This window comes from Carcharhinus amblyrhynchos, chromosome 23, assembly GCF_965287045.1.
Source record: "Carcharhinus amblyrhynchos chromosome 23, sCarAmb.v2.hapA, whole genome shotgun sequence".
NCBI classification, from domain to species: Eukaryota; Metazoa; Chordata; class Chondrichthyes; order Carcharhiniformes; family Carcharhinidae; genus Carcharhinus; species Carcharhinus amblyrhynchos.
The window spans coordinates 11,439,134-11,452,964 of NC_137346.1; the positions used below are offsets into that span (position 1 = coordinate 11,439,134).

Here is a 13,831-nt window from a genome sequence, read left to right on the forward strand (position 1 = left end):
AAAAAATCAGAGGCAACATGAGGAGAAACTCAGTGAGTGGTTAGGAGCTGGAGTGCTGTGCTGGACAGTATGGCAGAGGCAGATTCAATCTAGGCTTTCTAAAGGAATTCGAAAGAAAAATTTGAAGAGAAGAGACTTGTAAGCTTTGGGGGTTGGGGGACAGGGGGAGGTGGTGTGGGGCAAGTCGAACTGAGTTGTTCTTACAGAGAGCCAGCATATTTATAATGGGCTGAATGGCCTCCTCCTGTGCTGTAATCATTCTTGTGGTTCATTGAGAAAAAAGACAGTGGGGTGAATTTTTGTTGGACGTGGGTATTGCTGGCTGGGCCAGCATTACCTATCCTTAGTTGCCCTCATCAGGGAGCAGTTGAGTTGAAAGCCAACCACATTGCTGTCGCTCCGGTAGGTCAGACTGGGTAAGGACGGCAGATTTCCTTCCCTAAAGGACATTAGTGAACCAGATGGGTTTTTCCGACAATCAACACTGGTTTCATGGTCACCCATAGATTCTTAATTCCAGATATATTTCTTATATTGATTCAAATTCCACCATCTGTTGTGTTACGATTTGGACTCGAGTCCCCAGAACATTAGCTGGATTTCTGGATTAGTAGTCTAGCGATGATACCATTAGGCCATTGGTTCCCTATGACAGACATGCAAGTAATACAAACGTCTGAAAAATTAATAAAAAGAAATGACTGAATGTGTTGATTCACGGGTATTTTTGGAAAAGGTATGACTTGTCTATAGGCAATTTAATTAATCTGACAGTTCCTCCCAACAAGGCAATTTTAAACCTGTCTGAGTGGTGCATACGGCTGGTGTTCTCATGATTGATCAGATAAAGCCCTAAGAACATGATACCACTGAAATATGTGAACACAAAAAAACCTCTACCTTCCTGTTGTCCCAAAGCAATCATTCGGATCTGAAACTTCTGCTCCATCTGGATTCATGGTCGGCATAATATGAATTTGAGTATTGTCAATGAAAGTAGTTAGGTCTTCATCGAAACCATACATTATGGTAAAGTAGTTGATCAGATGTACGAGAAGTTCCCTCCCTACAACCTGCCAGATAAACAGATCGCTTTAAGAAAATTTCAATCTTCCACAAGACGTCATTTATCAAGGTAAATATCTTCCGATGCTTCTCTCACCATTACTTGACAGTTTTATAAATAGAACATCGCCCACAAAGGACACAAAGTGTTGCAGGAAATGCTAATCTGTATATTTTAACATATTACTGTGGTTTTACCGAGACGTAACTCATCGGTGTATCAGAAGATCAGAGGTTAGATGACTTCAGAATAATAGAGGTGTCATCAAATATATACCAGGAAAGTATTGCAGGAAGTTAGCATGTACTTTAGGTAGGGTTTTTAAATATATTATTGGTACATGAGTAATTGGATAACACATCCACGTGTGTAGTTGTCACAAATAGTTGCAATTACAACACAATTTGACATTCTTCACAAGTGGAGCCTGAGGACAACAAATTTGTAATGTTGGTGAACCAAGTATCAATGAAACTCTGGATGGAATTTTCCTGTACAGCACACCACGGGAATTGTAGTCGGTGGGACAAGCCATTCCTGATGTCCATAGATCCAGGGCAGAATTTCCCTGGTCTTGCAGCCAGAAAATCCCATCATCTGAGCTAAGCTTCTGTTTCTTTAACGCTTAGGGTTTCTGGCTTTACAATCTCCTATTGCACATTGTCACAACTTGCATTTAAACTCTAGTGAAGCATCCCAAGTGGTTCTCAAGGGCGTTGTGAAAAAAAGTCACTTATGGAAATATTAGGATAAAAGTTTATTTATTAGTATACATTAACACTGCAATGAAGTTACTGTGAAAATCCCCTATTTGCCACACACTGATGCCTGCTTGGGTACACTGAGGGAGAATTTAGCATGGCCATTGCACCTAAACAGCACATCTTTCAGACTGCGGGAGGAAACCGGAGCACCCGGACGAAATCCACACAGAAAGAATGTGCAGACTCTGCACAGACAATGACCCAAACTGGGAATTGAACCCAGGTCTTTGATAATGTGGGGCAGTAGTGCTAACCACTGTGCCACTGATAGGTAACCAAAGGAGGTAAGTTTGAAGTGCCATCTGAAAGCAGGACAGAGGTGAAGAGAGGTGGAGAGGTTTAGGGAGGGAATTCAAGATCTTAAAGCCAAACTAATGATTGAGTGATAAAATAGCAGATTGATAGGATGTACATTAGGTGGCATAGTAATATTTGAGGTCGTATGAAAGCTATGTTTTAAGGAATAATTTCATTCTTGAGAGGGGGAGTTCTACATTTGTACTCACATTCTTAGGTGACAGGGCTGAGGAATTTTTTTATGCTTTCAGTCTCAGATTTATTACAGTATTTTAACTTCAATATGAAGACATCATGCAAACTAGCCTCCCAACCATTGACTCTGCCTACGCTTCCCACTGCCTCGGCAAAGCAGTCAGCATAATCAAGGACCTCACACACCCCAGACATTCTCCCTTCCACCTTCTTCCTTTGGGAAAAAGATACAAAAATCTGAGGTTACGTGCCAACCAACTCAAGAATAGCTTCTTCCCTGCTGCTGTTAGATTTTTGAATGGACCTACCTTGCATTAAGTTGATCTTTCTCTACACCCTAGCTTTGACTGTAACACTACATACTTCACTGTCTCCTTCTCTTCTCTATGAACGGTATGCTTTGTCTGTATAATGCGCAAGAAACAATACTTTTTACTGTATGTTAATACATGTGACAATAATAAATCAAATCAAATCAAGTTGCTAGCTCTATTTTAAAGAAAATAGTCTGGTTTCTTGAAAGAGATTATATTAAAGTGGTAGTGTCCTTCAGTAACTGAATGAATTCAGTAACTGGTGATAACATAATCTGAACACGTGAACTTGGAGCAGGACTAGGCCATTCAGCCCATTGAGCCTGCACTGCCATTTAATAAGATCATGATTGATCTGACTGTAATCTCATATCTGCATCCTGCCTACCCCCCTTTAGCCTTTCACCCCCTTGTTTACCAAGCACCTTCCCAACTCTGCCTTTAAAAACGCTACCACTGTCTTTTCAAGAGGAGAATTCCAGAGACACACCACCCTCTTGGGGAAAAGAATTTGCTTCAACTTTGTTTAAAATGGGGGAATCGCTTATTTTTAAACGGCAATCCTTTGTTCAGGTTTCTTCCACAAGGGGAAACATTCTCTCCACATTCACCCTGTCGAGACCCCTCAGGATCTTATATCTTTCAATCAAGTCTCCTCTTAATCCTCTAAACGCCAGTGGATACAAGCCCAGCTGTATCACAACCAGAAACACTGGCAGCTGCATAGAGGGATTGCGCAGACAGAATGAACAGCACACTTTATCACAACAAGAATGAACAGGTTTGTTCTAAGCTGGATAATGAATTTCAAAGTACTTCCTGGTACCAAACAAAACTGAAAATAACATTAGCATGAATATATATATATATATGTAATTAAAGAATATTTATCTTATGACAGATGAGGCCAAATATAAACATTGGTGTTAGGAAAAGGAGTAGGCCATTTGGCTTTAAGCCTGCTCCGCCATTCAACTAAATCATATCCATTCTGCTACCTCAGTGCTATCTTCCCACGTTATCCTTGTATCCCTTCATATCTATATACAACTATGACTGTGTGGCCAAATTCTCCTCCAACTCAATTTTCAAGTTTGCTGACGCCACCACCATAGTGGGTCGGATCTCCAACAATGACGAGACAGAGTACAGGAATGAGATAGAGAATCTGGTGAACTGGTGCGGCAACAATATTCTCTCCGTCAATGTCAACAAAACAAAGGGGATTGTCATTGACTTCAGGAAACGTAGTGGAGGGCATGCTCCTGTCTACATCAACCATTTCAACCTAGAAATGGTTGAAAGTTTCATGTTTTTAGGTGTCCAGATCACCAACAACCTGTCCTGGTCCCCCCATGCCGACTATAATTAAGAAAGCCCACCAACGCCTCTATTTTCTCAGAAGACTAAGGAAATTTGACATGTCAGCTACGATTCTCACCAACTTTTACAGATCCACCATAGAAAGCATTCTTTCTGATTGTATCACAACTTGGTATGGCTCCTGCACTGCCCAAGACCGCAGGAAACTACAAAAAGTCGTGAATGTAGCCCAATCCATCACGCAAACCAGCCTCCCATCCATTGTCTACACTTCCTGCTGCCTCGGCAAAGCAGCCAGCAAAATTAAGGACCACAAGCACCCCGGGCATTCTCTATTCCACCTGCTTCTGTCAGGAAAAAGATACAAAAGTCTGAAGTCACATACAAACCAACTCAAGAACAGCTTCTTCCCCGCTGCCATCAGACTTTTGAATGGACCTACCTCACATTAAGTTGATCTTTCTCTTCACCCTAGCTATGACTGTAACATTACATTCTGCACTCTCTCCTTTCCTACTCTATGAACGGTATGCTTTGTCTGTATAGCAGGTAAGAAACAATACTTTTCACTGTATGTTAATACATGTGACAATAATAAATCAAATCTTTATGTGGAACTCTGTTGTTCTTTGTGTTGAATGTGCTCAATGACTCAGTCCCCAAAGCCCTCTGGGATGGAGAATTACTCTGACTGAAGAAATTTATTATCTTAGTCGTAACTCCTACTCTAAGGCTGTGTTTCCTAGATCTGAGATGCCTCTCACCCCCCCTTCCTTCCCCCAACCAGAGGAAACTACCCTCCTGCATCCACCCCTGTTGAGCCCATGAAGAATTTTTTATTTGTATTCAGGAGCCGTTGGCAGCATGGTGGCACACAGCGCCAGGAATCTGGGTTCGATTCCCGGCTTGGGTCCCTGTCTGTGTGGAGTCTGCACATTCTCCCCGTGGCTGCACTTGGGTTTCCTCCGAGTGCTCCAGTTTCCTCCCACACTCCAAAGTTGGGCAGATTAGCTTGATTGGCCGTGCACCTTAGTGCCAGGGGGATTAGCAGGGTAAATGTGTAAGATTGCGGGGATAGGGCCTGGGTAGGGTTGTTGTTGGTGTAGACTTGATGGGCCGAATGACCTCGTTTGGGATTCTATGATAACCAGATGTAGGCTTCAGAATCATGTGATGTTAAAGGGTTGGGCGTTGCGGATTGTGGTTGGGGGGGGGACAGGGGGAATATGACTGGACTGAAGCAAACAGATGTAACTTAATCCCCATCTTACTGTCACAGATATAAGTGTTTAAACTGAGAACAGCAACTTATGTCCTTCATTAAATCTTTTCATTCTATATTCTGAAGACTACTAATTAATGTGGTAAATCTACATGGGTAGTTCCCATTGTACATCAGGACACAGAACTTAAAACAGAAAAGGTTAGCAGGATGTACAGGCTGATGTAAATACTTTGTAGAAAGGTTTTGCCACTGATTAAATGTACTTCCAGCACATCAGACAAGTATTGCTGCTATGGCTATTGTACACCAGTCCTTGTGAAATGTTTATGAGTTATGGATGTGATTAATGCTGCCAATTACCTCAGAGAAAACGCTCTGCACCGTTATTTGTTTACAAGTACAGGTGAGGGTTTTTTTTTCCCAGGATGGGTCTTCGCATGAATTGGAGAGAGGATGTTGGCGTCGCTCTGATTCTGCGAGCCGTGCCCATGGCGAGCTAGTCTTACTTCAGGGGTGGAATTTAATAAGAGGAACCTGGGTTCCCAATGGCAGAACTGCAACCTTGTGACCCAGAGGCAAGATTATTTCCAATTGTGCCACAGCTGACCCAGTACAAGCACTCCTCACCTTCATGACATTCGAGTTACGGCAAACGACCCGTGCAACATTTAGAAATTGACGCCCAGTTTTAATTTGTGGGCGGCATGGTGGTTAGCACTGCTGCTTCACAGCTTCAGGGTCCCGGGTTCAATTCTGGCCTCAGGTCACTGTCTGTGTGGAGTTTGCACGTTCTCCCTGTGGGTTTCCTCCGGGTGCTCTGGTTTCCTCTCATATTCCAAAGATATGCGAGTCAGGTTGATTGGCCATGCTAAATTGACCCTTAGTGTCAGGGGTATTAGCTAGGGTTAATATGTGTGGTTTTGGGAATAGGACCTGGGTGGGATTGTGGTCAGTGCAGACTAGACGGGCTGAATGGCCTCCTTCTGCACAGTATATGATTATAATACCTCCGCTGCCAGCGAGGATGGAGAATTTGGCACTCAGGCAAATCTCCATTCGTTGCAGTGGGACCAGATAATTCTGCTGGCATGAAGAGCCAGAAACTTCCACCCACAGTGTAAAAGCGTTTTTGAAAACGTCGGCATCATTATCTCAAGGAAATTATCTGAAGCGAGATCGCACAAACCTTTCCCAATTCAGTGAAAATAGGGCACCGCACCTTGGTACATGAACCAATCCCCCATTTGTTATGTTGTTCTGATGTGAAACCCAGTTCCGACTTACAACATTTCAACTTATGACGTGGTTTTCAGAAACCAGTTTGTTTGAGGAACTGTCTGTACTAAGAAACACTTGATAAGAAATAGTAAGGAGTTTCACAACACCAGGTTAAAGTCCAACAGGTTTATTTGGTATCACAGCTTTTGGAGTCTCAAGCTCCTTCATCAGGTGAGTGACCTGATGAAGAGTTAGCGCTCCGAAAGCTCGTGATTCCAAATAAACATGTCGGATTTTAACCTGGTGTTGTGAGATTTCTTACTGTTCCCACCCCTATCCAATGCCGGCATGTCCACATCATTGATCAGAAATAGGCATAAAGTTAGTTCAGACGTGCTTCCTGGATCAGTTTGGGGCACATTACACAACCTGTTTTGTGGTAATCTGATGAAGACAGCATCATATAATCTATTTGTCCATCGACTGATGACAGAAATCCGTTATCTGGTTAATTTTCCACTATTTGTTCCTTGCTTTTGCCTTCCACCCACCTTTGCTATGGATACCAATTAACCGAGGGCCTTTTAAAACAATATGTTCATTAGCTTTAAGGAGCTAAGTCTGTACCTCATTGCCGTGCATGTTCCCCACATACTTAACATTGGGTTTCCCAACACGATTCTCATTTGGACTGTGCCCAGAAATGACCATCACCTGGAGGTCCCGACCTGTGGAGGCAAAGTAGCAACACGACTAAGAAATGGTTCAGACATGCAAATTGCAGCTTAAGATTCAATTTACGTTAGCAAAACATATAGTGCGAGGCTCAACTGTGCTATCACCCTCCATGGTAGGACAGTGTCTCACTCTGGGAATGCCCTATCCTTCCTAACAATGCTTTGGATAGCCTTCAATAGAGATTGCTCTATCGTGACTGTTCAAAGGCGTGATAGAGAAGGTGACCCGTTCAGACCTTGGGTTGCCAATTCTGGTTGAGTATGTTCCTGGAGGATTCTAATCTGACTAGTGGTGGAATCCACAAATTACAAGTAAATTTGTGACCTAGGAGTGAGTGGAACTTAGTTGGAATCAAAGAGGGTAATGCAGCTGTGACATGCGCCTGAACCAAGGGTCCGAGGATGGCCTGAATACAGGCCTCTGGTCTCAATTAAAAAATGCGAACAACCTGCCAACATCTCCGTAGATATTGCCGATAAATAATTTCAGGGTTAGCATGCATCTGGGGAAAGAATAGTAGAGGGCTTGGGGCATCTTACAAATAGGCATGTTTGCCCCATAATGTATGAGAACCTGTTTGAGGCAGCTGCCATGGATGTCTGAAAAATAGCCATGGCCAGTTTTGTTTTGGGCGTTTTCAGGATGCATGGGACTTTGATTCTCAAAACTGGGCCTTGTTGTGCTTATTGTTACACCTGTAAAGTAGACCCCAGGAGGTCCTGTCTTCACCCCGTTGGCTTTCTGTTCAACAGAGGATGCGACACCCCCAAACTATGAATGAATTTCAATCATATCCCTTAACAGTCCAAAATCAGACAGTGCTGTGTATGTCAGTAAATCAGTCAGTGTTTAAATAAGTCAGAACCTTCCCCAGTTCAGCAATCAAAGAAATAATTCATTAGTAACGATAAAAAAAGATCAGTGGCTATTTTGAATCATTATTGTCCAAAATGTTTATAGAAACTCAAGAAATAAGAGGAGCAGGAGGCCATTCGGCCCCTCGAGCCTGCTCTGCCATTCAATAAGATCATGGCTGAACTGATTATGGCCTCACCTCCACTTTCCTACCTGCCTCCATAACCCTTGACTCCCCTCCGGTTCAAGAATCAACCTATCAACAACGGACCCAAGGATGTTTGGATATAAACAATGCTGTACCAATAGACGGAAAGAAACATTTTCCACTGCTGTAGTTGAGGACAAGGGAGCAAATCCTTCAAACCAGAGCCAAGCCAGTTCAGGAATGAAGTTAGGGAACACTTCTTCATGCAAGCAGTGGTAGACGTGTGAAATTTTCTCCCACAGAGCAAGAGTATAATTTTAATTATGTCATCGATAGTTTGTTAGCGAGCCAATGGTATTAAGGGATACAGAACCAAGATGGCGGCGGTTGGAATTGGGCTACAGTTTACCCATGAATTAACTGAACGGTAGAACAGGCTGAAGGGGCTGAATCCTGATCCTCCATTTCTATTTTCCCAATATAAATCCCTCCCTGTGAGTTTCATTTACAATCTCTCTGCGATACTGATGTACATTTTGGTTTGTGACCTCTTTAAAAGCATTTTGAATGCTTCATAAAATCAGTGCCTTGTGAACTTCTTCATAACTTTAATGCTTGGTCATCAAAGGGTTTGTCTTTTGAGGTGGCACCTCACAGTTGGCTGTACAGCCAAGGGCCGGAATTTTACCACCTTGCCCACTCCGGAATTGGGGCAGGCGAGGCTCGCAGAATGGAATTCTCTGTTTGCCTTGGGCGGGACTTTACGAGCCTCGCCTGGGCAGGATTTTATGAGCCTGGGTGAGGTCATAAAATACCAGCCACGGATGTCCTTTACAAACCAGCACTCTGTCGAGAGCACACATTTAGCTGGATCAATGCAGTCTGTCGCAGTGGGTACTATGGTGAGAGCCAGGCCTACTTAATGGTGGGAGAGGCCCCGTGTCAGTTTCTTGGCAACAGTGAAACTTAACCCCTATCCCAATTAAATTCGAGTACAGAAAGGATCCTTGGCCACCACTGGTGGGATGTCAAGTTGACTCATCAGTGAGCCAATTGATGCCCATTAACCCTGATCCCATCTCAACTCAGTGAGGTCTACGGAGCCATATGGACTTTCCCTGCCTCCCAAATGCAAGCAACCAAACCCAGTCAGGGTTTTCAAGCAGCCTCCTGGTGGGAGTGTGATCTTGCTTTCAGTGCTTGATATAGAGACTTGGCATCAAGAAGTGGGTGGGCACTGAAAGCCATTCTGCGCCCCCCCCCCCCCCCCCCCCCACTCTATCCTTGCCGCTAACTTCCTCTGCCCCTTCCCTCTCTTGTAGCCCTTATCTCCACCCTGCCTTCACTCTCCTTTGGTCTGGGGTCACTCAGCGACCCTGGGCCTCCGCTGGGTGTGCTGCCAGTGGCTGCCATCATTCCTACTCATTTGTGCTAAACAATTAAAAGTAAATTAAATAAGCTGAGGGACCAAAGATGTGGATCAGCTGGATTGGGCCATGTTAAATTGCTCCTTAGTGTCAGGGGGATGAGCTAGGTTAAATGCTTGGGGTGACGGGGATAGGGCCTGGGTGGGATTGTGGTTAGTGCAGACTTGATGGGCCGAATGGCCTCCTTCTGTATGGTCGGGATTCTGTGAGATTCTATGACAAAGCAAGAAGAGAGCTCCCGAAAGAGAAACTGCCTCAAACAAAAACAATCAAAGAAAGCATTCTTTCTGGTTGTATCACAGCTTGGTCTGGCTCCTGCTCTGACCAAGGTCACAAGAAACCACAAAGGGTTGTGAGTGTAGCCCAGTCCATCACGAAAACCAGCCTCCCATCCATTGACTCTGTCTACACTTCCCGCTGCCTCGGCAAAGCAGCCAGCATAATTAAGGACCCCACGCACCCCGGACATTCTCTCTTTCACCTTCTTCCATCAGGAAAAAGATACAAAAGTCTCAGGAACAGCTTCTGTACACACACACACACACACACACACACACACACACACACACACACACACACACACACACACACACACAGAGTCACCAACTGCCTGAACCTGTTGGTGGCAAATTTGGCCAGGCCTAAGAGCAGGTTCACAAGGAGGTTCTTCACCTATCTCCTTCCTCTCCACAGCAGCTAATTAAAGATCAGGAGGGTAGGGCTGAAGTGCAGGCAAAACTGTGACAGAAGTTTTTGTTGTGGCAGTGAAGAGCAGTGGAGAAGTCCATATTAGTCCATAAGACCCTAGTCAGACCCCGCTTGGAGTACTATGCTCAGTTCTGGTTGCCTCATTACAGGAAGGATGTGGAAGTCATTGAAAGGGTGCAGAGGAGATTTACAAGGACGTTGCCTGGATTGGGTGGCATTCCTTATGAGGATAGGTAGGCCTAGTAGGTAGGAATATCATCGGCACAACTTGTGGGCCGAAGGGCCTGTTTGTGCTGTAGTTTTTCTATGTTCTATGTTCTAAGTCCCAGCCTCTGTTTAACCAGTAGCTGTTGGTAGGTAAACCCTCTGCCACTGGGGTCCTGAATCCAGGGGGTGGGCGGGGGCAGTGGGGGGAGGGGTGCCTGGCAGTGGCCAACATGCACCTAAAAGGCATTTGATACTGTGGAGTCTTCATGGAACCCTAACCCTAACCCAGGGTACCCAAGCAGGTTTCTACCGGTGGGCTAACCCTCGTAGGGCTGACTGAATTCCAGCATATCAAGTCTCCAGGGATGCGCATGTCCACTCCTCCACCCTCTCCTCAAACCTCCCTCCCAACCTTCAATCCCCAATTATCCATCCCTCTATCGCGGTGGGATGAATTTCTAAAACACTCTGTCAAAATGATCCTGTACCAACCACCTTCTCTGACCCTCCCAGTGATGGCAGTCACTGTGCACTGAGTAAACCATTCACCTTCAGTTGATTTTCCAATGGTGTGGAGGTAGGTGATGCTGGGCCAGTGTTGCCGAATGCAGGACAGGAAACTCTGGAGTTGGTCATAGTTGTGATAAGTGTATCTTGGCCAGCAGGGGTTTGTGCGCAGGATAAAGTTCACCACCGTGGCATTGTAGGGCTCCGCAGGGACACTGATTGTGGAGATACTCCTCTGGGTTGGCAGGTAGCCATCAGCAGTTACCTACAAAGAACGAAAGCACAGGGATGATGAAGCAAGTGAGGAGATCACAATTGGTAAGTGATCAAAAGAGAAAATGCTGGAAAATCTGAGTAGTTCTGGCAGCATCTGTAAAGAGCTGATATTATGAGTCCAGACTACCCTTTGTCAAAGCCTCTTTGTTGTCTGGACCTGAAACGTCAGCTCTTTTCTCTCTTTACAGATGCTGCCACACCTACTGAGATTTTCCAGCATTTTCTCTTTTGGTTTCAGATCCCAGCAACCACAGGGATTTATTTATTTATTTGTTTATTCGTTGGTAACTGAATGCTAGCTGGTTACTCCCCCGCTCCTGACCAAAGTTCCCCGCATTTTATTCCCCAGAATTGGTCACTTAAGTCTCATGTACTTTACAAGAAATTGAGCTGATTGCGTTTACAGGGAAGGCAGATAAGCAACAGGAAAGGATGGCGGTGGAAGATTAATCACCTAACATTTACAAGCAACACACCTTACAGGAAGTATCGCAACCATTCTTAAGGTTTCAATTACAGAGCTGATAGTTCCTTGTGCAAAATCAAAACACTGAACCATAGGATTTTGTTTGTCAATACAGAGGAACGTAATAGGCCACTGAAGGTCTTCTAACTTTCAGTTTAAACAGGGTTAATTTATAGCCTGACTCCAATTATCCATCTTTGTAGGACATCTTGGCAGTTCCAGATAGAGCATTGTGGGTCAACCCACAGCACGCCTTTCAAGAAGGCAGCTCACCACCACCTTCTCAAGGGCAACCAGGGATGGGCAATAAATGCTGGTCAGGCCCATGTCCCGCAAATGAATTAAAAAAAAAACTTTCAGAATTCACAGCTATTTTGGGGACGGAGAGCCAGATTTGTGAGAAAGATTGCACCCTGGTTTCATTTCTAAACAATCTAGCTGAACTGTTCAGTTCAGAACACCCCCTCCACTTGTTCTTCATTCCACTCCCCTGTTCTTCACTTCCGCACCTTAAGAAATCACCTACAGAATCACAGGATTGAGGAAGCAGCTCTGGGAAAGGTCAGTGTTGCGTTCACTCACTCAGAGGCCAAGATTGGAAGGTGCAGATTGGAGCAAGGAGATCAGAGAGAAATTTATTGATCAAAAATTTACTTATTTATTTATTAGTGTCACAAGTGGGCTTACATTAACACAGCAATGAAGTTAATGTGAAAATCCCCAAGTCACCACACTCTGGCACCTGTTCGGGTTCACAGAGGGAGAATTTAGCATGGCCAGTGCACCTAACCAGCATGTCTGTTGGACTGCGGGAGGAAACAGGAGCACCCAGAGGAAACCCACGCAGACATGGGGAGAACGTGCAGACTCCACACAGACAGTGACCCAAGCTGGGAATTGAACCCGGGTCCCTGGTGCTGTGAGGCAGCAGCGCTAGCCACTGTGCCACCGTGCTGATTATGTCACTGCATATTCAAGTGCAGCGTATCACTTTTTTCTTATTATCTTCACTTGAATGATGCAAATGGCAGTTTAGTTCGAGTTCCTTATCACATACAGAGAGAAAATTTTCAGGGGTTTCCTGGGAAAGTGAGGGACTAATTTGTCACTGGAAACTACCTGGGGTGAGAAATAGGCACAAAACATTAAAGTATATTGCTTTTGTGGGTTTAGAAGTATTAATTTGAGTTGGCTATTCAACATCTCTAGTTTGTTCCATTATCCAGTGTGGTCCTGGCTGATCTTTACCTTAACTCCGTGTACCCGCTATGGCTGCAATCCTTTTGTACCCTCATCAGTAATGTTCTCCTTTTCTTCGACATAAGCGTACCAAACACGCACAAGGATTGGTGAAACAATAACATGGGTTCTTTATTTGACGATCATACCATTCACTGGGAGACGATGAGACACATGGCTGACTTCAACCTGCTTAGAGACTGACTACAAGTCATGGGACCAATACAACATATTGTGTTGAGGTGTATAATGAGACTACTGGATGATTTTGACCTCTCCTAGCTGAACACGGCACAGGTCAAGTGTAGCACCCTGGCTGGCCATACCAGGGACTAAACCAAAGAACCACCCAGATAACGTAGCCCAGTATCACAGCATGCTGTCTGTTTATCCAGCTAATCTTCAAGGAAGCCGTGTGGGGAAGCGGCATGGTGGTGCAGTGGTTAGCATTGCTGCCTCACAACAGCAGGGACCAAGGTTTGATTCTGGCCTCAGGTCACGGTCTGTGTGGAGTTTGCACATTCTCCTCGTGTCTGTGTGGGTTTCCTCCCACAGTCCAAAGAAGTGCGGGTTAGGTGGATTGGCCATGCTAAATTGCCCCTAAGTATCAGAGGGATTAACAAGGTAAATATGTGCGAAAACAGGGTTGGGTGGAATTGTTGTCAGTGCAGACTTGATGGGCCAAATGGCCCCCTTCTGCACTGTAAGTATTTTATGAACGAGTGTAAGCAGTTTAACATATGCCCCTCTGAAAGTGCATGTCATTATTACACAATATTGTCTTGTACTGATCGCTGATTTAGAATTATTAGTTGTGCTAGCTTCTACTATGTTTTGTGGGAAAGGTTCCACACTTCT

At 44.6% G+C, this 13,831-nt stretch overlaps 1 protein-coding gene across 1 annotated transcript in view; it reads right to left on the minus strand.

Moving 5' to 3' along the window:
- The window catches only part of LOC145357575 (carboxypeptidase D-like), a 188,056-nt gene that overhangs the window by 18,618 nt on the left and 155,607 nt on the right, over positions 1-13,831 (minus strand). The window contains exons 23-25 of the mRNA XM_080211050.1: positions 11,035-11,257; positions 7,030-7,130; positions 901-1,073 (exon numbers count right to left, since the gene is read on the minus strand). Of these exons, the coding sequence (XP_080067176.1) occupies positions 901-1,073; positions 7,030-7,130; positions 11,035-11,257 (497 nt within the window). The remainder of the gene's footprint in view (positions 1-900; positions 1,074-7,029; positions 7,131-11,034; positions 11,258-13,831) is intronic.